This window comes from Hipposideros armiger, unplaced genomic scaffold, assembly GCF_001890085.2.
Source record: "Hipposideros armiger isolate ML-2016 unplaced genomic scaffold, ASM189008v1 scaffold_186, whole genome shotgun sequence".
In the NCBI taxonomy this organism is placed as follows: domain Eukaryota; kingdom Metazoa; phylum Chordata; class Mammalia; order Chiroptera; family Hipposideridae; genus Hipposideros; species Hipposideros armiger.
Window position 1 is genome coordinate 318,454 of NW_017731536.1, and position 23,808 is coordinate 342,261.

The following is a 23,808-nucleotide window of genomic DNA, read 5'->3' on the forward strand; positions in this document are numbered from 1 at the left end:
GACCCATCACACCAGTTCCTCCTCCTCCCCTTCCTCCCCCTCCTCCTCTCCCCCCACTCCTTTAAAGTCTCTGCTCTGTTCACTCTATGCTTTCTGCCTGAAAGAACTGATATATTCAGCTACCACCTCTACTTAATGATGATGTCCAAATCTGTATTTTTTTTCCTTTGAGACCTGTATTCCTATGAGCATTATCTAGCTCAAACCAAAGTTGATTATTTCTCTTTTTACTCTTCCTGTAGTCAACATCTTAATTGGTGTTACCCTGTATCCCATTGCATATGCCAGTAACCACCCAAGGAGTGGAGTGGTCTATATATAATTTGAGTTGGTTGATAATGCTCAAGTCTTCTATATTCTTGCTGATTGAGTCTAGTTTTATCCATTTAGAATGAGGAATTGAAATCTATTAGTGTTGAATTATCTGTCCTTTCCATTCTGTTAGTTTTTGCTTTATGTATTCTGAGCCTGTTAAGTGCATCTATTTTATATGTACATATATGTGTATAATTTTTATATTTTCCTGATATATTAACCTTTGTAACATTATGAAGTGTCCCTCTATGTAGTAAAATTGTCTGATGTTGATATAGACATTTCAGCTCTACTATAGTTTCTCTTTGCCTAGTATATATTTTTCTTTTATTTCAACTTGTATTTCTTCGTTGAATCTAAGGTATGTCTGTTTAAAGTGCCTATGGTTGGATCTTTCTTATCCAGCCCAACAATCTCTGCCTTTTTATTGGCGTATTTAGGCCATGCACATTTAATGTAATTATTAAGATGGTTGGATTTACATTTGCCATTTTGTTATTTTCTAATGTTTCTTTTTTGTTATTCCTCTATATCTCCTTACTGCCTTGAGGAGGGGTTAAACTATATTTTTTGTTATTTTCTGAGTGGTTGCTCTAAGGGATTACATTTGTATCTTTAGTTACCACAGTCTTCTTTAAATTAATACTTACTTAATTCCAATAAAATATAGAAACATTGCTCCAGGATGGGAGAGCTCGATCTCCCTCCCTTTTATGCTATTTTAATATATATATAGCACCTATGTATATTATAAACCTAGCAATACAGCGTTATAATATGTTGTACAAACTTATATTTTTAAGAAGGTAAGAGAAGAAATAAATTATAGAGTCTTTTATGTTAACTTACATATTTACCACTTTTTTGTTGTCTGCATTTCTTTTGGTGAATTTGGGTCACAGTATGGTATCATTTCCTTTCAGCTTAAAGAATTTTTCCTCTATTATTATAAAGTAGGTCTGCTACCAATGAAATCTCTTAGTCTTTGTTTATCTGGGAATTTTTTGTTTTTTTCCCATCTTCATTTTGGAAGAATAGTTTTGTTGGCTATAGAATTCTTGGTTAATAGTCCCCACACCCCGGAGGAGGGGTAAATGATTTCTTTTTTTCTCATTGCCACTTTTCAAATAATTTTTCTCTTCCATTTGTCCCCACATTGCTTTCATCTTTTTACCACTGACTCCTTTGTATTGTGATGATTTTTGTTCCTTGCTTAGTGTAATTTTGTCCATTATTACTCTTATCTTAATTCTTGGTAACTTTAATATACACATAGATGATCCTTCTGACACTGCCCATTCGTTCTGTGAACTTTCCCATAATGATTTTGTTATCCACCCTACCTCAGCCAACTTACTTCCATAGTCATATTCTAGCCAGTGCTTCTTAAACTGTCAGTTGTGAAGTACCAGTGTATTTTTGTTTCCAGTGGTAGATTTTCTGGGTAAAATGCAGTCAAAATGAATTACTAGGAAATTGAAATAAGGTTTGGTTGTCACAACAATATCAAATTGCTGTTTCTGGTCAATTACTATTAATTTCTATAGTTCTTTCATTGCAGATAGCCATTCAGGGAACAATACTTCGAGTAGCGCTATTTTAGATCTTGCCAGTTACCAATAACTACAACCCTTCCCCTCACCTCAGTTTTGTTTACAGCGCTCTTAGATTACCACCTTCTATCTTTCCAGCTCACTCTAAAGTACCCTGACTCCACTGGGTTGTCCATTCCATTGGTCCTACCACATTTTCACTGCCTTGTACCTTCTTGATGTGACATTATAATCATTTCCTTGCACACATTCTTCCTTCTTTCTTGCTTTATTATACTTGGTTGGCAAAACTACAATTCTGATTAAATCCAATTTATACCTTCTTTGCCCTTGGACTTCTGCAGCTGAATTTGAAAGGCGAAAAACATAACCATGGGTACCAGTCTCACTTGAATTTTAAGTTCGTGGCTATAACACTTTAAGTGGCCCCTTAGAGAAATCATATACTATACTTCTAGTTTCTTCACCTTCTCACTACTGTTTCACACCTGGTCCTCTTATCAGCCTCAACATCACCTCATTCATCTTCACTCATTTTTTTTTTTAAGATTTATTTTATTTTATTTTATTTTATTGGGGAACTGGGGGGATGGGAACAGTGCTGGGGAATTGGGGGAAGAGGAACAGACAAGTTGCTGTCGTTTTGTTCTTCAGTCTAGTTGTGGAGGACGTTGCTTCACTGGCCCAAGTTGGCACCATCATTGCTCTCTTCCCAGTCCAGGCAGATCAGTCGCCGGCTTCTGGACAGCCGCTCACTGCGGCTGCTGGCCACTCACGCTGGCTGCTGGCGACATACGGTAGACCATGGCAACCCACTGCCACAGGGGCTGCAGCCTACGCTGTCGCCGGCGACTCATGACAGCCCAGCTCCAGGTTGAGCTNGTCCTTTTGTTCTTCAGTCTAGTTGTGGAGGACATTGCTTCACTGGCCCAAGTTGGCACCATCATTGCTGTCTTCCCAGTCCAGGCAGATCAGTCGCCGGCTTTTGGACAGCCGCTCATGGCGGCTGCTGGCCACTCACACTGGCTGCTGGCTACTCATGGTAGCCCATGGCAACCCACTGCAGCAGGGGCTGCAGCCTATGCCAGTGTCACTGGCCCTCATATGTGGGATCCGAACCGGGGCCCTCTGGCGTCCCAAGCCAGTTCTTAACCATTGCGCCACTCGGCCGGCCCCTCATCTTCACTCTTAACTGATGATGACCTTGCTTTCTACTTCCTTGAAAAATTTGGAGTCAGAAGAAAACTTCCATAGATTCCCATTGTGTTTATCATTGGGCCATGCAAGATTAGAATGATACCTTTTGTCTTGATAATAATTTTTGCCATATAATTTTTGCTTTAAGGTATGTTTTGCCCATTAATCATTGTGTTAAATGAGCTGGGAGGGATTTATGTACTTTTCTTTTCCTTTAAAGCTTTATATGTCCTTATGTATGGGGGATAGGTATTAAACAACACAGTTACTTAGCTACAATTTTGCAGTGTTATGAAGGGAAATAGGTGTGTAAATATTTTTAACAGGGATCTTGTTAGTCTTTAAAGTACCAAAAGCTATCCCAAGGAAGTAATATTTATTCTGATATCAGCAAGAGGGCAGGCACAAAATGAGTGTGAAAGGTCAAAGATCTGAAAAAACTGTTTATGTGACATTCTTTGTAGCTGGAGAGAGCTAGGATGTGAGTGGCCTTTGATGCAACTGGAGATGTGGACAGAGATTCCCCGACCCCCCACTTCCAGCCATTGTTCTCAGTCTAGTTGTGGGGGGCACAGCTCACTGGCCCATGTTGGTAGTATGATCATTGCACTTTCCCTGGCTGCCGGCAGCTTACACTCTCCGCCAGCCACTCACTGTAGCCCAGCTTCAGGTCGAGCCGTTATTTACTGTTTTAGCTGTAGTGGGTGCAGCTTACTGGCCCATGTGGGAATTGAACTGGCAACCCTGTTGTACAGAGCTCATGTTTCATCAGCTGAGCCACCCGGCCACCCATTGGCAGCTCAGTGGCAGCTCAGCTCACTTGGCCCATATGGGAATCCAACCAGCAACCCTGTTCTGTTGTTCAGAGCTTGCGCTTTAACCAGCTGAGCCATCCGGCTGCCCCTGGACCTGGAGAGAGATTTTTGAGCAGGGGAGAGCAATCACATCCCCTCCTACCCCACTTAAGTTTGTGTTAATGGTCCTTACAGAGTTTGGAAATTGAGTATTGTGAATTGTTCTTTTTGACTCTGTGTTTTATTCTCAGTCACAAATATCATAACCCTTTTCTGTTTTTCACAAACCCCCAAACCTGCCTTCTTTTTCACCTTGTTTTTTTAATTTTTATTTTAAAGGTAATATCTATAGATAGATAGATAGATAGATAGATAGATAGATAGATATTTTAACTTTTTTTGGGAATAGTGTGTTTTTCCCAGGAATCATCAGCTCCAAGTCAAGTTGTTGTCCTTCAATCTTAGTTGTGGAGGTTGCAAGCTCACTGGCCCATGTGGGAATCGAACCGGCAACCCTGTTGCTCCTGTTGCTCAGAGCTCGTGCTCTAACTAACTGAGCCACCTGGCTGCCCCTTTTTTCACCTTATATTAAGCTTTGCTGACCAAGAAGGAGGTCTGATATGAAATAAACTCCCTCCTGATTTTTACAGTAGCCTCATTCAGCTTTACACTTTCCACTTCCCTGTCTCCTCAGAGGAGGCAGCATACTACTTCCTTTCCATGGTTTAACTCTTCAACCTGCCCTCATCTTCTATCTTAGAGTACAGGATTACTAGAAGAAATGCTGCACTTTAATTGTCCCAAATTAACAGCTGGTTTTAAGAATTATTGCATATAAACCTTTTAAAAGGGGAGAGAAAAATATCGGGTAAAATTCAAGTTGCCTTTAACTATCCTCTTGGTCACTGCTCCCCCGCCCCTAATAGGACATTTAAAAGATATTTTCTATATATATGGAATCTGAAAAACAAAAAACTTTCTCATATAAACATGTCATTTACCTTGTAAAAATATCGTTCTGCCTGCTGTATGGAGAATTGGTTGGTTACTTGGTAGGAGCAAGACTGAATATGGAGAGACAGATGATTGTCAGTCATTCCATTGAAAACTAAACGATGGAGGTTGTGTCTAGAGTGGTTTATAATAGAGATGAAGAACAGTGGACAGGCCAGAAATCTAAGGAGTTAGGATTGATAGGAATTAGTGAATGATGAGATGCAGTCAGTAAAGGCTAAGGCATTATCAAAGATAACCCTCAGGTTTTTGACATGAGCAACTGAGATCATAGTGAAGCTATCTACTGAGCCTAGGGAAAACTAGAAAAGGAGCAGAGTGCGATAGTTCAGAGATGACTAATTTGGTTTGGGACAGACATGAAGAGATTATGGTGCCCTTGTGAAATCTAAATGGAGATGACCAGTCCAGAGAAAGTCTGAGAGATGAAGTAACAAAATTACTAATACAGGGATGGTATTGGAAACTGGGGGTGTAGAAGAGGTCACTATATAAGACCTAGCCCTAGGATCAACTCCTGAGATTTGGTAGAGGAAGTTAAACCTGCAAAGTAGGCTGAAAAGGAGCAGCAAGAAGAATAGTAAACCTGGGAGCTAAACAAAGCCATTAGTTTTTGTTTTTGTTTTTAATTGGGGAATTGGGGGAGGGGAACTGTGTGGGGGAATTGGGGAGGGGGACCAGCCAAGTTGTTGTTCTTCAATCTTTGTTGTGGAGGGCGCCAGTCACCGTCTAGCTGCCGGTTGGCAGCTCATGGCCTCTAAGCTCAAAGTGCTGTGTTCAGTCTTAGTTGCAGGTGGGCATAGCCACCATCCCATGCGGGAGTCAAACCAGCAGCCTTGTTGTTAAGAGCGCATGCTCTATCCATTGAGCCATCCGGGCAGCAGCTCAGCTCAGGGTGCCGAGTTCAGTCTTAGTTGCTGGTGGACATATCCACCATCCTATGTGGGAGTCAGACCGGCAGCCTTGTTGTTAAGAGTGCATGCTGTATCCACTGAGCTATCTGGGGTAGAGTTCAGTCTTAGTTGAGGGCGGGCATAGCCCACTATTGAACAGACAGTCTTGTTGTTAGGAGCACGCTCTCTCACCAGCTGAGCCATCCTGCCACCTGTTGGCAGCTCAGCTTGGGCGCAGTGTCACTGGCCCAGGTGGGAATCGAACCGGCGACCCTTTTGCTCAGAGCTCACACTCTTAAGCTAACTCTTAACCAACTGAGCCACTTGGTCAGCCCAAGAAAGCCATTAGTTTAAGAAGAGGGAGTGGTTAGGCATAGAATGCTACTTAGACATAAAGATGAGAGCCAACTTGTGTCTGTTGGGTTTAGAGATACGGGGGTCTTTAATGACCCTGGTAAGGACTGTTCTACTGGTTTGATAGAAGCAGATATCAGATGGGACTGGGTTGGAGAAGGAGTGTGAGAGGTAAGGAAATAGAGACAGGATGTTTAGACAACTCTCTTAATAAGGCTGGCTTTGAAAGAAGAGAGTGGTATCTGGAGGGGGAGATGGGAGGTTGAGGTGGTAGGCAGAAGGAGAATTTTTAAAAAATGAATAAATGGATGGTCCAGTTGAGTGTGAGATGTTGAGGAGTGCCAAGGAATAATCAAGAATGTGAGGTTCCAGGGAGCTGAGACAGGGATGAGCTGTAAAATCCATATATTAATAGAAGAGGATTGCCTTTAGCACCACGCTCTAACCAACTGAGCTAACCAGCCACCCAAGGATTGCCTTTAGATTAGAGGGAAGAATAGTGTGGAGGAAATGCTGTTCTGATAGGATAAATGCTATATTTTATATGTTTAGTATTTCACTGTAAATTCCCTGTGAACTATAAACCCAGAGGGTTGAGAGCCTTTTATCCCATTTATAAGATGGAACTCCTATTTGATAATTTTATCATTTTCTTTCTTTCTTTTTTTTTTGTTTAAGATTTTATTGGGGAATTGGGGAAAGGGAACAGTGTTGAGGGAAGAAGGACAGCCAGGTTGTTGTCCTTCAGTCTTAGTTGTGGAGGGCTCAGCTAGCTTAGCTCCCAAGTTCAGTCGCCATCGGGCCACCCGTCAGCAGCTTGGGGCAGCTCAGCTCAAGGTGCCGTGTTCAATCTTAGTTGCCGGGGATATAGCCCACCATCCCATGCAGGAGTTGAACCGGCAACCTTGTTGTTAAGAGCTGGTACTCTCACCAGCTGAGCCATCCTGCCATCTGTTGGCAGCTCAGCAGCAGCTCAGCTCAGGTGCAGCTCACTGGCCCCTGTGGGAATCAAACCGGCAACCCTGTTGCTCAGAGCTTGGCTTTTAACCAACTGAGCCACTTGGCTGGTCCCAATTTTATCATTTTCTATTGCCATCTACTTTTGACTACCTCTACCAGAAAAGTCCACTCCCTCCACACCCCCCAAAACCAATATATGAAGTAAATAATCTGGTTGCTTGGGAAGATTAATCTGTACATATGACATCTTTTTCCCTGTGTTTTGGGTACTTCATTTTTACTCCACTTCAGGGAGCTTTGTCAGAGCTTCTATTTCCACTTCCTGTGGCTTTTTTTTCTTGTGTTTCATGAATTACAACAAAATTCCACTATAGGGGGAAATTCTGGTAGAATTCACTGACCATATTTGACCTGAATAGTGGTTGGTGTCATGAGCAGAAGCCTAACTCCTTTTTTTTTTCAGTAGACTTTTATGTTAGAGTGGATTTTTAAATAAATAATACTTATATGCAATACAAAATTCAAGAACAGTACAAAACCAGGTACAATAAAAAGTCTTTGACTCCTGTTCCTTCATTCACTCTCTTTCATTGCCAAAGCAGCTGGTGTTACCATTTTCTTAAGTATCCTGCCAGAAAGTCTGTGCATCTAAATGAGCATCTATAAACTCATTTATAAGTATAATTTTATTCTTTACAAATGGTATAGTGTACTGTTTTTGTTCATGTGACATAAATTGAAAAATTGCTCCAATTAGTATATACAGAATCTTTTCATCCTTTATGGCCATTTTTGTATGGGCATACATATGATAAAACTAATTACTTGTGTCCCTTTTATGGTTGATGCCAGTGTTTGTGATTGATTTGGGCATATTTAAGTGGTTTCGACTGCAATACTGGTTGCCTTTTGAGGCAGCAGAAGTCATAAATCTCAATAAACACTTAAAGTCAAGGAATTTGAAATGAAAGATAATCATTTGATTGATGTGTCATATTGAAAGACGTTGATATTGTCATGTTTTCTTACAAGGAAAAACAGTCAAGATTCATTTGTGCTACCTATGCTATTTACAGAAGAAACGAGTTTTATGGTTATTTTAATAAATTTACCTTTCAATCCAATGTTATATTATGTAGTTTGAAAAGGTCCAGTTCTTCTGCTTTCAGAAGTGAATTTGAGACTTTTGATGCTTGGCTTTATGACTGACATTAATTTCATTTGACTATATTTCTCAGGTATTTCAGCTTTGAGAAAAAGCTTTATTCCAGAATATAAACTTCATTCTCTACAGAAGAATCAACTCTCATTTTTATTCAGTTAGAAAAATCTTGGTTTACTCCTCATACCTGGGGGTATTTCCCTATCTGCAAATATTTTATTGCCTGTTTGTTTTGCCAGCATGCTTCATTTATGACACTGGCAGTTTGATGGTTTAACTTTTACTCCCTCTGTTGGGTTTTAGAGGTGTTACATTCCTTTTGTAATGGTGTTAGGAATAACATTCATGCTTATTTTCATTTAACTAAAAAATTAGTAATGATGCAAATATGCTTATGAAATAGGCTATCTACATGGGATTGTTTAAAATTAATAACTTTCTAGTGGCTGTGAATGTTCTGGTTTTCAAGAATGTGTTTCCATCCAAATGCCTGTTTTACCAGCAGCTGAGAACAGGGCTATGAAAATAAAAAACAGGTATTTAGAAAATTCATGTTTATGCTAAGCAAAGAAGTAGGCTTGGCATGATAGATCAATCAAAGGATTTTTCAGATATTTTCTAGTTGCTGCCTACCTCATTGTGAACCATCGAGTAACTCGGAGAGTACCTTCCTAACATACCATTTAGCTTATTAATGTTTGTGTCTGTGTGTGTGTGACCTGTGGGACATCATGATAATTGCCTTTGTTAACATCACGTGTACAGGGTGAGGGATTTACTTGCCTTGTGCATTCTTAACATTCTCTTAAAAACTACCAGTTAATGAAGTTTGCACTGTATAGGTCACAACTCTTGTGGTTAAAGATTATGTCCCATTTCTCCATGATTAAGTGGAATTGGTGCACACACAGTGGGATGGGGGTGTTGGGTTCTGAAGTTAACAGTAAGGTGGAAAATGTGTGTAGAGTGTTTTCCCTTAAACCCATGAAGTCATTCATAGAATAGAGTGTCCTAGGTTTTCTAAGTTCATGAAGTAGTTGATCTGTATCTAATGGCTGCTGTTTATGAAATAAAGTGTATATTTAAACACACGATGCACATTCAGCACCATGAGAGAGGTATGTGGGACCTAGGAAGGCCTGAGGGAACAACAAATTCAGGCCTTTCATTGTAATGCCCTCGAGAGCAACTCTTATTGAGAGGCATGGCAGACAGGTTTGATGCATATAATTATTTGGGTTGCTCATTTGCCAAATAAACCTAGTTGAAGGTTTGTTTGTTTTTTAAACATAAGGGTACATTTGATGCTATTCCACTGTAACCCCCCCTGCCTCCTTTCTTTGATGATTTAAGTGTAAAAGTTATCGTTCCAGTTAACTTGTTTTCTAGACCATTTTAAAAGCATTCGTTGTCATTTATATTAAAGCCAAAACGTACACATTAACTATATCAGAATTTTGAGGATCCATTTCTTAAACACATTAAATTAAGTTTTAAAGTTGAAAATCCTTTTTTGGTTGCTTGCTGGCCTTGCAAGTTCAGGAATAGAGGATTAATATTGTTCCATTTTTGGTAGCTGGGTATGCTAGTATTTTGATAGTACTGAATCCTTTGAATTTAACTGTCGATGAATATATGAAGATACATTTTAAAGGCCTGTATGATGATAACTTTTGCCACCCACTTAGAAAGGTAGGCATATTGTGTTGATTAAAGAATTTGCCATTTCTGTTTATTGATTTTGTGTGTTTTTGTACAGGTTGCTTTCCTGTGGCGTCTTTGACATAGTTCCTAGACTGCTCCATGATTTAACTCTAAAATCTGAAATGAAGATGGAGGAGGCAGTAGGAAAAGTTGAAGAACTCATTGAGTCGGAAATTCCACCAAAAACATCCGAACAAGAGACAGCTAAGGAGGAAGATGGATCTGTAGAACTGGAATCTCAAGTTCAGAAAGATGGTGTAGTGGATTCTACAGTTCTTTCTTCAATGCCCTGCTTGTTGATGGAACTGAGAAGGGACTCTTCTGAGTCTCAGTTAGCATCCACAGAGAGTGACAAGCCGACAACTGGCCGAGTTTATGAGAGTGACTCCTCTAATCACTGCATGCTTTCCCCTTCCTCTAGTGGTCACCTGGCGGATTCAGATACGTTGTCTTCTGCAGAAGAGAATGAACCCTCCCAGGCAGAAACTGCGGTAGAAGGAGACCCTTCTGGAGTGTCTGGTGCCACAGTTGGGCGCAAGTCTCGACGGTCCCGATCTGAAAGTGAAACCTCCACTATGGCTGCCAAGAAAAACCGGCAATCCAGTGATAAACAAAATGGCCGAGTTGCCAAGGTTAAAGGTCACCGGAGCCAAAAGCACAAGGAGAGAATCAGGCTACTGAGACAGAAACGGGAGGCTGCTGCGCGTAAGAAATATAACCTGTTGCAGGACAGTAGTACCAGTGATAGTGACCTGACTTGTGACTCAAGCACGAGCTCGTCAGATGATGATGAAGAGGTTTCAGGGAGCAGCAAGACAATCACTGCAGAAATACCAGGTAGAGGATGTTTTTTAAACTGACTGTAGAGCACCTGATGGCATTTCTCAGCTGTCAGACTCAGTTAGATGAGTGACACTTGAAAAAATCCAGGAGACCTGCAGCTCTGTAAATTTGAAGACTGCAGTGTATTAACAAGACATGGCCAATTTAAAAAACCTGTTCTGAGGTTTCCAGTGCACTTTAGCACATCAGCAAAAAAAAATATTTAAATGGTTAATGATAGGGACAAGATTATTTTTAAGTAATGGAATTTTCCACAAGTCTCTTTCTCTGTAACACTTACCTGAACTCCCATCATTGCCTTTTTAGCACTGCTTAGATTCAGTACTCACTGTTCAGCATTATTACTAAGTACACTATCCTCAGGAATAGGCACCTTGCTTTATTATATAGCCACTGCACTCGAGCTTATGGTGTCTGAAATAACATGTTCTATCTTTTGTTAAAGTTTTCTAATAACTGTTCCTCCTAAAACAGTAGTTTTATGTGTTTTTCCTCAATTCAGTGCATGATAAGCTAGTTATCCTTGGTGCACATCTTTCTATTTACTTGCATTGAAAATAATGTTTTTGCAAAATTTCTCCCTTACTCCCAAAGCTTTAAAAAACTTGATAGAAATCTGCTTGTTCCGGCATTATTGGTATAGTGTTTACTTTATTAAATGTTTGACACTATCTGCTTTCTCCGTATTATCACATCTGGTATTGTGCATGACAAAGGCAGTCTTTGGATTTCATAGTGGAAGAAAGAGGAGGTCTGAACGGTTCTTAATTGGTGAATTCTCATTATTGAAGAGACTCTTATGATTAGTAACATTCTGTAAACTAGATGGCACTTCTAGTTTCATGACAGCATTGTTTATTGCTAAATTAAAGAGGGAAATTTTGGTTTTCAAAGTTTTATGGGTGACTGTTTTTTCGTCCTAGTTTTCTGAAAGGCTTTTGTTTCTAAATATGCAGACAGCATATTGCTGACACAAAGAATATTTCAAGAAAAAAGAATATTGGTTAATTAAACCTATAGCTAATCAGAATTTATACAAACTCAAAACAAGAATAATGGGTTTTAAAGCACTTTATAGGTCTTCAACTTCTAATAATAAAAGTAGTCTCATCTATATAGTATATTAAATGCAAGTTTTTAACAGTCATTAGAAATGCTTATTGTTTTAATGTCTACTGAATTTTTATGGTGGTTCCTTGTGTTGAAATTAACGGGGAGGGGATTTAATTGAAGCTCATCAGTTGAGTCCATAAGAGAAGCAGACTTTGGGGTTGTTCTAAGGCAGGTTCTATGTATATTTCAGTTTTACATTTAATATTTTTAAGAAAACTTTATTAATACCTGTAAAATTGTTCATTTATTCATATGTTCTGTTCTAATCTCTTAATCAATATCATGCTGGATCTCTTGATACAGTGCTTAATTGCACTCACTGAACAGATTTTTATGTAACCACCCCAGTACTTTGCCATTTTATGGGAAGGAAGGAGAAGGTAGGTGAACACAACTCTCTTTGAAGTTAGACCCCATTGTAGAGGCGGCATGAGACATGTCTTCATGGGCACTCTCCCTGTTTGGCTTACATAGGTTAGATGTGCTTTGTTCATATTTTCCAAACCTCTTTGCTAATTGACTGCCTTGACCAGTGTTTAAAACTTTTAAACGACCAGTGGTCTGTTTCTTGTCTATTCTGAACTGAATACTTACAAAAACACCAAAGTAAATTATTAGGATCCATAAATTTTAGTTTCTAAAATTTATTTTGTTCACATGATTTAGTAAGTTTGTGGCTTTTGAAAATATGTAGAGTTTTCTAAAGTAATCATGGAGAATAAAATGGTAGGTAAAGGTGCAGGGTCGCTGTATGTGACTGCCTAGGTTGTTCACTGTACAGTTTCAGGAGGTGCTATTCACATAAGACAGGTATGAATGGTCTTTCCTGCAATTATGCAAAGCAGCGAAGATGGAACAGCCTAAATTTAAATACTGGGAAGTTCATTTCAACTGTTTGTTACCCCAGAAAAATTGTGACATTGTGCATTTTAATATAATAATTATTTGTACCTCAGTTTCCTGAGTCACATTATAACTGTGGAGAAGGGGGATACACTCAATATAGCAAGAGCAGTTGTTGAAAAGTTCTGTGAATTGTAAAGATAGGATAAATTATGAACTGACTTGAGTGCAACAACATGGACACTCAGGTGAACCTTAAACTGGACGTGCCTAACAGAATCTCTTGGATGTTGAAATCTGAATCCAGCTGTTTACACAGAATGCAACCAAGAGGAAAAGTAAAAACTGAGATTCTTGCTATACTCTTTCATCAAGGTAATCTAATTTAATAATTCAGAAAATGCTTTATTTATAAGCTTTTGTTTGGCAGCAGCTTAAACATAAAAGGATTTATGCTAAGTGTCCTCTTTTGCCAAATAATTTAATAATTAATGCTTTTTCTTTTTAAGAGTGAAAATAATGATATAGACTTACATATAGTGCATGATAATGCTTAATAATTGAATTTGATATCTGGGCAACAGATGTTTATGAAGACTTTTTAGTTAACAGTTAACTGGCAAGCAGCTTAGCATGCATACTAGATCATTCTGTCCTTAAAGTTTTTGAAAATGTATTACTGTTTTATGAATTGGTTTGGAGGTATACCAAGATAATTCTGGCAGTTCGTTCATTTGGGGGACTTGGAGATGAGCAAAAATGGAATATTTTATAGTGAATATTAATGTAAAAATACTGTGTGGTGATCTTGAGTATTCAAGGCTCTTATCAAATGTCTCATTTATCTTATAGATGATCTGCCTGTACTGTTAATCACTCTTTGCAGTTTTATGATTAGAGCATTATTTCTCCTGGGGTGGGGAGGTCTCTGTAAAAATCACTATGAGACTAGATCTGTAAAGTCTGCTTTTTCAGGGAATTTTGATTTTAGTGAATATGAATAATGGACATCAGATTTCATTCAGTTCAAGAAGTTAATTCTCTGAACAGACTAACTTAATGTGCATCAGTTTACATGGGCAGCAGGGAAAAGTTTTTTCAGTAACTTGTTTTTCATAAATATTTAGCCTAGAGTAAACCTTAGGGTAGCTGAATCTTGTCTTGGTTAAAATGACCTGCTTTTATGTGGTTTAATAGTCACTACCATATAAATGCCTATTCAGACTGAGGTTCCAAAAATAGTATCCACCTTGCTAGGTAAGGGTCAGTTGTCTTGGCTTGTTTATACTTAGAAAATCTAATCAGTCTATTTTAGAGAATGTCAGGGAGGCTGTTGAGGACAGCAGTGTGAGATCACCTGAATTCCCAAACCCGGTGGCCAGGCCAGAATAGCTTAGCCCCACTCAAGCCAGTGTGTCACCACCCATTATTCACCATACACATTTATGCTCTGAAATGCTTCGTGATATTTATTCTCTCACAGTTTTTCTGAGGTAGAGACTTATGCTTGTGATCAATTTACTCTTGCTTGAAAATTTAAAAAATAAAAATTTTTAAGTAGTAAATCCCTTTGTAGAAATTTTTGAAAATAGAAAAATGTGAAGTAGAAGATTAAAATTGCCCATAATCCTGTTTTATGTTAACATTTGAATATGTTGCCTTCCATAATACATAACAAAATTTATCATACTATGTATATGTACTTCTGATTTCTTTTCCTCTTAACATTGCATTTTGAGCATTCAACCAAAACACAGTATTCTCTGTAAAATTTATTATTTTTTAAAAAATAATGTAGCTAACTGTAAGATAATTTCCCTAACATTGGTCCTTTGGGTTGTTTTTAGTTTTTGCTATATGGGAAAGAGTGTGAACACTTTAAGCCTTTGACACATACTGCCAAACTGCTTTTAAAGAAGATATTAAGGGCTGGCCAAGTGGCTCAGTTGGTTAAGAGCTTGCTCAAAGGTTTGAGCTCTGAGCAACAGCGGTTTGAGTCCGGCCCAGGCTGAGCTGCCACTGAGCTGCCAAAAGATGGCAGGATGGCTCAGCTAAAAAAAAAAAAAAAAAAAAAAGAATATATTAAGTTTATTCCACCTAAGAGCTTGAGGATTTGTTGCACTATATTCTTGCTGACTATTTATGTAAAAAAAAAAAAAAATGTAGATTTGATGGAAGAATTGTATCTTAGCATTAATTTGCATTTCTTTGGTCACTAGTGAAGTTGAAAAAAGATGTTTGTCCATTTATATTCTTTTGGTAAACTATCTTATTCATGTTCTTTGCACATTTTCCTCCTGCCACATTTGTTTTATGATTTGTGAGGGTTCTTAAGCCGATTTATTGGGGATTGAATTACTTGAAAAAAAATTAATATTAACTTAAGCAGTGGGGACTTATGGTAGAAGACCCCAAACCCACATTGGGAATACCATGACCTTTTTCCTAGATTGAAGATGAAGTGGCTAAAAGCCCGCATCCCCATTTTAAGCCTTTTATAATCTGGTTGTATTTTAGTAGCTGTTTAGGAGACCTACTAAATACATTGGTAACAAAAGACATAGACAGTAATCAGGTGAAAATTGGTTATTTTCAGCTTAGTAAATGCAAATGAGGCAGGTAAAATCCATGGAGATTTCAATCTGGCTATATAGTAGAATCACTGGGGGAGCAATTAAGACTTATGATGCCCAGGTACCAGTCCAGACCAATTAAATCAGAATCTCTGGATCTGACCCAGGCACCAGCATTTTCCCCATTTCCCCACTTCACCCCCCCTCCCCAGCTTTTTGATGATATAACTGACATATAACATTGTGTAAGTTTAAGATGTACAATGTGATTACTTGATATTCGTATTGTGAAATGATTACCAGAATAATGTTAGTTAAAACATTGATTACTTCACATAGTTATAATTTGCGTGTATTAAGAACTTTTAAGATCTGCTGAATTTTTAAGATCTGCTCTCTTAGCAACATTCATATATCCAATATTGTTAATCCAGTATTGTTAACTTAGTCACCATGCTGTACATTACAATCCCCAGGGCTTATTCATCTTATAACTGGAAGTTTTTGCCCTTTGATCACCTTAACCCATCCTCTCCTCCCACCAACCACCAATTTGCTGTTGCTGTCAGTTCGGTTTGATTACATTCCACATGTAAGTGAAATCATACAGTCTTTGTCTTTTTCTGTCTGACTTATTTCACTTAGCATAAAGGCATCAGCATTTTTTAAAGCTCTCCCAGTGATGACAGTGAGCAGCCAGGGCTGAGAACTCAGTTGAGCAGTGATATTTTAAGACTCCCATAGCTAAATATCATCGTGAAACTGGTAGTGTGGTTCAGTTAAATTCTGTTAGTGCTAGTAGGTATCAAGTTCTGAACAGTGGAGTCTAGTTTTTAAAAATCTTATCAGTTATAAAAACCACAGTGCAGGTTTATATTAATTAACAAGCATGAGCACTTTTTTCTTTTACTTCATTTAAGTGATTATTTTAAAAGCATGCTTTGTTTAAATGTGGTTTTCTGTATGCTACAATGTCTGGATAGTGTTACCTTAAGTTTAGAAGCTTTAATATCTTTTTTTTTTTTTTTTAAGATTTTTATTGGGGAATTGCGGGGAGGGGAACAGCGCTGGGGAATTGGGGGAAGGGGAACAGACAAGTTGCTGTCGTTTTTTTTGTTGTTGTTGTTCTTCAATCTAGTTGTGGAGGTCGTTGCTTCACTGGCCCAAGCTGGCACCATCATTGTGCTCTTCTCTGGCGAGGCAGATCAGTCGCTGGCTTCTGGACGGCCGCTCACTGCGGCTGCTGGCCGCTCACGCTGGCTGCTGGCTACACGCGGTAGCCCATGGCAACCCACTGCCACAGGGACTGCAGCCCACGCCGTCGCCAGCGAATCATGGCAGCCCAGCTCCAGGTTGAGCTGTTGTTCAGCATCTTAGCTGTGGAGGGCAGTGTCACTGGCCGTCCTATGTGGGATCCGAACCGGGGCCCTCTGGCATCCCAAGCGATTCTTAACCATCGCGCCACTCGGCCGGCCCAGAAGCTTTAATATCTTACTGATGGCTATCCTTCTGCAATCTCTAATGTTAAAGCAACAAGGTATTATTTTTGGCCTGCTTTTCCAAATTTATTTCCTGAAGTTGAGTGCCTATACTAACTTTGTATATGCAAAAGCATAAGCTTTGCTTTCAATACAATTCTCTTTTCTCAAAGTAGGATACATCTTAGTATTAATAAAAAAACATATGTGTGTTTAAGGTGAGAATATGGTCCCTGTTTTCTTTTAGTAGACTTTATTTCTTAGAACAGTTTTAGGTTCACAGGAAAATTGAGCAGAAGGTATAAAGATTTCCCATGTGCCTCCTGCCTTCACACATGCACAGCCTCCCCCACAAATCAGCATCCTGCACCAGAGTGGTACATTTGTTAAAATCGATAAACCTACATTGACACATCGTTGTCACTCAAGAGTCCATAATTTATATTAGGGTTCACTCTTGGTATACATTCTATGGGTTTTGACAAATGTCTAATTGGTTCCTATTTTTAAGATCTGAAAATATCTTGCTTATCAGTGTTTATTGCTGGTAGTCATCTTTATGAGGCTGAAACTTCCCTCACTGTCCCTAGCATAAGTATTTCTACACCATTTTCTGAATTGAGCTTTTAAATACACATTTTTCATTGTTAAAAAATAAGCAATGACAGAGTCGGAAACAAATCAAAGTAGCCATCTGATTTCCTGTCCTATACAATTAAGTTTACCCAGCACTTAAAACGTTGGTAAACCGCTTAAAGTTTAATATTCTTTAAATTCCATTTAGTCTTTTCAAAAGCTAAATACATTATACTCTGGGGAAAGGTACTTCCTTCTTGAGGAAGTTTACGTATAAACAAAATTTTTTAAAACATGAAGAAAGGGTGGCGTAATCGCGAAAAGTAATAAGATGATGTTAGAGAGAAGGTTGGTAACAAACTATAATGAGGTTCTTATTTACTAGGTAAAATGGTGCTAAAAATTTGTCTCATGCTTTTAGTTATTGAAAAGAGGTGGCGGGCCGGCCGAGTGGCACGATGATTAAGAACTGGCTTGGGATGCCAGAGGGCCCTGGTTCGGATCCCACATATGAGGGCCAGTGACACTGCCCTCCACAGCTAAGATGCTGAACAACAGCTCAACCTGGAGCTGGGTTGTCATGAGTCGCCGGCGACGGCGTAGACTGCAGCCCCTGTGGCAGTGGGTTGCCATGGGCTACCGTGTGTAGACAGCAGCCAGCGTGAGCGGCCAGCAGCCGCAGTGAGCGGCCCTCCAGAAGCCGGCGACTGATCTGCCTTGCCCAGGAAGAGCGCAATGATGATGCCAACTTGGGCCAGTGAAGCAACGTCCTCCACAACTAGACTGAAGAACAAAACGACAGCAACTTGTCTGTTCCCCTTCCCCCAATTCCCAAAGCTGTTCCCCTTTCCCAATTCCCCAATAAAATCTTAAAAAAAAAAAGAAAAGAGGTGGCATAACTGATTAAACAGTTTTCATTGTCTAGGAGAAACACTTAATACTGAGACTTGGTAAATGTTTCTTTTACATCTTCATAAAAAGCTACTATTAAGATAAAGTGAACCATATTTTCAGAAATATCTGGGGTTAATTACAATAGAGCATTCCATAGGGTTGTTTTTTATAAGACTTCTTGATATAAGTAGATGGTAGAAGGTCAAGATTGATTCCCTCAATCATTTATTCAGCAAACATTTGAGCCCATACTATGCAGCCTGAGAATGCAACAATGAATGAAAAATCCCTGCCTCATGGAACTTAATATTTTTTTGAGGAGATAATAAATGAATTAACATAAACTATCAGGCAGGAATATACACTATGAATAATAATAAAGTAGGATATAAGACATGAAGACCAGGGATGGGGTAGAAAAGCCATTTTATTTATTTATTTATTTTTAGCTGAGCCATCCTGCCACCTGTTGGCAGCTCAGTGGCAGCTCAGCTTAGGCCGGGAATCGAACCGCTGTTGCTCAGAGCTCAAACTCTTGAGCGAGCTCTTAATCAACTGAGCCACTTGGCCAGCCCTAGAAAAGCCATTTTAGATAGTATAGCCAAATGGTCTGAGGAGGTAACTTTTTTTTTTTTTTAAAGATTTTTATTGGGGAATTGGGGGGATGGGAACAGCCCTGGGGAATTGGGGAAAGGGAAACAGACAAGTTGCTGTTGTTTTGTTCTTCAGTCTAGTTGTGGAGGATGTTGCTTCACTGGCCCAAGTTGGCACCATCATTGTGCTCTTCACGGGCGAGGCAGATCAGTCGCCGGCTTCTGGACGGCCGCTCACTGAGGCTGCTGGCCGCTCACGTTGGCTGCTGGCTACACACAGTAGCCCATGGCAACCCACTGCCACAGGGGCTGCAGCCTATGCCGTCGCCGGCGACTCAACGGCAGCCCAGCTCCAGGTTGAGCTGTTGTTCAACATCTTAGCTGTGGAGGGCAGTGTCACTGGCCCTCATATGTGGGATCCAAACCGGGGCCCTCTGGCGTCTCAAGCCAGTTCTTAACCATCGTGCCACTCAGCTGGCCCAGGAGGTAACATTTTTAATAGCTCTCTAAAAAAATGCAGAGTTCAGTATAATTAGATTTTTTTTAGAGACCCAAGCTGTATGGGACCCAAACCAAAGATGATCTGGCCTAGTTCAAGGATAAAACAATATATGTAGGGGAGCATATCCTAAACTGAAATCATACGAAACCACTCTTCTACTGGATATTAATAGCTGTACATTATGCACACATATGAAAAGTGCTGGGTCATGTGCAAACAGTCTTCTTTACTGCAGGACAACTCGGCCATTGATGTGCTCTCCAGAGGGGTGGATAGCATATCCCAAACTTGTGTATATATATTTATATGGTTTTATATAAGGAATTTTTAAAACTTGAAATGAGTGTTTGATAAGACTCAGCTGAGAATTATTGTATACTGATTTATTGTGGGCCAGCTGCCAAAATGACTTTTAGAATTTTAAAGTCAAAGCAATAAAAATATTCGAGAATACAGTGAGTGTTAACCAAGGCTGTACATTCAAATCACCCGGAGAGCTTAAAACAAAACAAAACAAACCTATAATGGCTTGGAGCCCACTTAGGTTTTGGTATTTGTGAAACCACTCCTGGTTTTTATGTGTTAGCCAAGGTTGAAAACCACCATTAATAAATTAATAGTTACTTGTAACAGAATATATGCTCCCAGGCAGATATATTGAAGCTATGAAAATGGTAGTTATGTTAGTTTTATTTTTCTTGGAATTACTTTTGTTTGGTTAATTTAAGTACTGCTTATCAGTGCTCTATATGGCTGTTCTTAGTAATGCTTATGCTATTTTCCTGAATAAGCATGTCTTAATAAAAATGCAATTTTCTGAATTAATGATGTTTTATCAAATGGCCTGCCTCAATGTCTTTAAAGCTGACTTCAGTCATGCTGGGGGATCTGAAGGAGCGCCCAGGGGAATTCCAGGATTACTTGACAGGGGTGCTGTGTGTGATAGGAACCGTATAGGCGGTGTCCTAGAAGAGGCCATGAGCTGTTTTTCGGAGATGCAGAGGCAGACAGAGGAGAAGTTCCGCGTGTGGATGGAAAAGTTAACTCACCTTGACACTGGCGAAGAGAACAATCCGCTACTGGAACCCAGGGAACTTAAAATGCAGCTAGTTGGCCAAAGCATTTCCCCTATCACCCAATCAGGTGCTTACATGCAGATACCTGATTTCCAAGAACTGCCACAGCAGCCCTTTGATTCTTATGTGACTTGCTGGAATGTTGACAGTACACTAGAATTCCCAAAGACTTGTAACAGTTTTTCAATTAACTTTGCTGAGAATGGGAATATTTCAGAACAACCTTTGAATCTATCACAAAATTAATTGTGTTAAAACTATCTGCTTTTTGAATTGTGTAAGAATTTGTTTTTGCCCATTGTAAGTTTCTTTTGATTTTTAAAAATTAAAATAGTAAACAGTTTCATTTAAAAAAATTAGATATTCAGAACAAAGCAGAGTTTGACCAATCTTAGCTTGAGTTTTGTTACATATGGTTGGAACATAGAACCATATTTATACGATACTAGGAATGATCCTTATTTTATGTTTTTTTCATGCCAAAAATATAAATAAGAGATAAAATAGGGAATCTTAGTGAATCCAAATAGGTAAGTAGTTCATTCCTTTAGAATCCCATAGCATTTATTTTCTACAAACACTGTTGACTTGCTTCTGATTCCAGTAGAGGGAATCACATAATTAACCCCACTCTGAAGACCATGGATGAATGTACTGCATGAATATTTTTATATCATTCTTCCGTATGTCATTTAATGAACTAGATTGTTGCTAGTCTTCAATGAATTATATAATATTAAGTAGCATTTGTATGCAGGAAGAGTGAATGAATTTTTGAGCAAATATATACTCTGTACCTACTATGCAAGACACTGTAGGGAAAGCAGATTAGGCTGGGGTTTGATATCATGCATGAGAAAAATAGTCTTTTTCGTTGTTACATGGATGATCTTGAGCTCTATCTTAAAGCTGAGTGCCTGTTGTAATAGCCTGACAGACATCATCCAGTGAAATTATCTGGTATCCAATGTAAAGGTACCTGTAGAGGAAACAGATGAAATGGTACTCTATTAAGGGTATGTATTGAATGGGTTTTTAAGTTACTAGTGACTAAGTGTATTAGCTAATGTACTATCAATTTAATTTTGTTTTCAATCGCTGGACTGAAAATAAATGGCCCTTTGGCATGTAAAAGGGCCCATGGAGTATGTCAAAGGGAAGAAAATACCACAGGATTGAGTCTTGCAGCATGATATCTCTATGTGCGGCCTAGGATTGGGAGATACTGGTATTTTTTCTTTTCTGCATTGGTAGAAATATTGTGAGAAACAGCTAAATTAGGATGAAATTTTTCAATAGGAATATGTAACTTTGCTAACACTAACTTTTTTAAAAAAAATGTGCTTTCTACTAATACAAATTTATTAGTTTTTCCCTTCAAATTTATAACAATTTCTAAATATGAAAAAAGTTACTATCTAATGAAGTTGCAACTTTGGGAAGAAATCTGTGTTTTATAAGACAAAGGATACGTGGTATGTTTGGAGTTTCATATATAAACAATCAAGAACTTTATTTTAATAATTTACCAGTGATTTTACTCAGAAAAACTGACACTTTTTTAATTCAGTTCTATATCCAAATACTTGCAACTTGTAAGTTAACTGTAATAGACTGAGCCCATTTTTTTCTTTTCCAGTTTTGAACTGAAAAATAACTGTGATTTGGTGTTTTCATTTTTAGAACTTGATGTATGAGCATTGGAAGTTAACTTTGGGGGAGTGGGGGGAAGGCTTGTTAATGTGCTCAGTTCTCATTTAAGAATATATGTATGAATTGATGAAAAAGACCGGAAGTTTCTTCTTTATTGTATAATCATTGTCAGATTTCCTGAACATAATATTTGACAAATAGGGTTTGTCACCAATAAGGTTTGAACACCAGTGCAACTTATGATAAATTTCTTCACATATGCTAAGCTCTTGCATAATGTTAGTATGACTTTTCACCATAAAATATAGTTTATTATAATTGATGAATTTTTCTCAGAAATAATAGTGCAACACTTGTAAGCTACTTCAGCTACTATTTTTTTTAAATTAAGTTTTAGATCAATGGGAAGAGCATATTGGTTTTGGATGACTGACCAAGTTTGAAGTAATTCTGTAATTTTTACTTGAAGTTGAGATGTTTTCAGGGAAGTTTGTTCTGTCTTCAATTTTTTACTGGGTGCACAGATTTTACTAGACATGGAATTGTAGACATAAGAAAATACTAATTTCAGCATGTGAACATGATACTTTTCTATGCATGTATTGAAGCAGTTTTGCTTCAAGGACTTTTTTGTTTCTTGATTTAATATTTGATATATGAAGCATGTTCTGAAATGCTTTTTATTTCTAAAATAGAAAATATGAACTTATCTTTTAAGAATAACACATAGACAAATAATTCCTAGTATTGACTGGATGTATTCTAATTTTTGTTACGAGATAACTAAGAGGTCTGGAGTATTTGTTTTGTTCCTATGAAAAATTTAAATGGAATGGAATTATCAAAGGCTTTATTTTGTTGGGGTATAATTGACTTACATCATTATATTATTTTCAGGTAAACAATGTAATGGTTCAGTATTTGTATATATCGTAAATTGACTACAATGAGTCTAGTTAACATCTGTCACAACACATAGTTACAGAATTTTTTTGGTGATGAGAACTTTTTTCATTTTTTTCATAAGATTTACTCAGCAGCATTCAAATGTACAATACAGTATTATTAACTATAATCACCATGCATCCTTACATCCCCATGGCCTGTTTATGTTATAACTGGAAGTTTGTATCTTTTGACTCCCTGCACCCATAAACCCTCAACCCCTCACTCTCTGCCCTCTATATCTGGCAACCACCAATCTATGAATTTGGTTTTTGTTTTTTTTAGATTTCACATATAAATGAGATCATATGGCACTTGTCTTTGTCTTAGCATAATACCCTCAAGGTTCATCTATGTTGTCGCAAATAGCAAGAATTCGTTCTTTTTTTTTTAGCTGAGCCATCCCGCCACCTGTTGGCAGCTCACGGCTGCTCAGCTCGGGCTGACTCGAACCACTGTTGCTCAGAGCTCAAACTCTTGAGCGAGCTCTTAACCAGCTGAGCCACTCAGCCGGCCCAAGAATTCGTTCTTTTTTATGGCTGAATAATATATTCATATATATAATATATTATATATATATAACAATGCATTTTCTTTATCCATTAATCCATTTGGACACTTATTTCCATGCCTTGGCTGTTGTGAATAATGCTGCAGTGAACATGGGGATATCTTTTCAATTTAGTGTTTTCATTTTCTGTGGATAAATACCCAGAAGTTGAATTGCTGGATCATATAGTAGCTCTATTTTTAATTTTTTGAGGAACCCCCAT

The 23,808-nt window shown here is 38.4% G+C and overlaps 1 protein-coding gene across 5 annotated transcripts in view; it reads left to right on the forward strand.

Moving 5' to 3' along the window:
* ARK2N (arkadia (RNF111) N-terminal like PKA signaling regulator 2N) overlaps nt 1–23,808 on the forward strand; it is a 69,826-nt gene that overhangs the window by 16,966 nt on the left and 29,052 nt on the right. For 4 of the 5 annotated variants that reach the window (XM_019652732.1, XM_019652731.1, XM_019652729.1 and 1 more), the window contains exon 2: nt 10,002–10,783. In XM_019652732.1, the coding sequence (XP_019508277.1) occupies nt 10,069–10,783 (715 nt within the window). In that variant the 5' untranslated portion in view covers nt 10,002–10,068. Of the gene's footprint in view, nt 1–10,001; nt 10,784–20,225; nt 23,037–23,808 lie in introns of those variants that run through there. The other variant, XM_019652730.1, reaches the window with a different exon arrangement.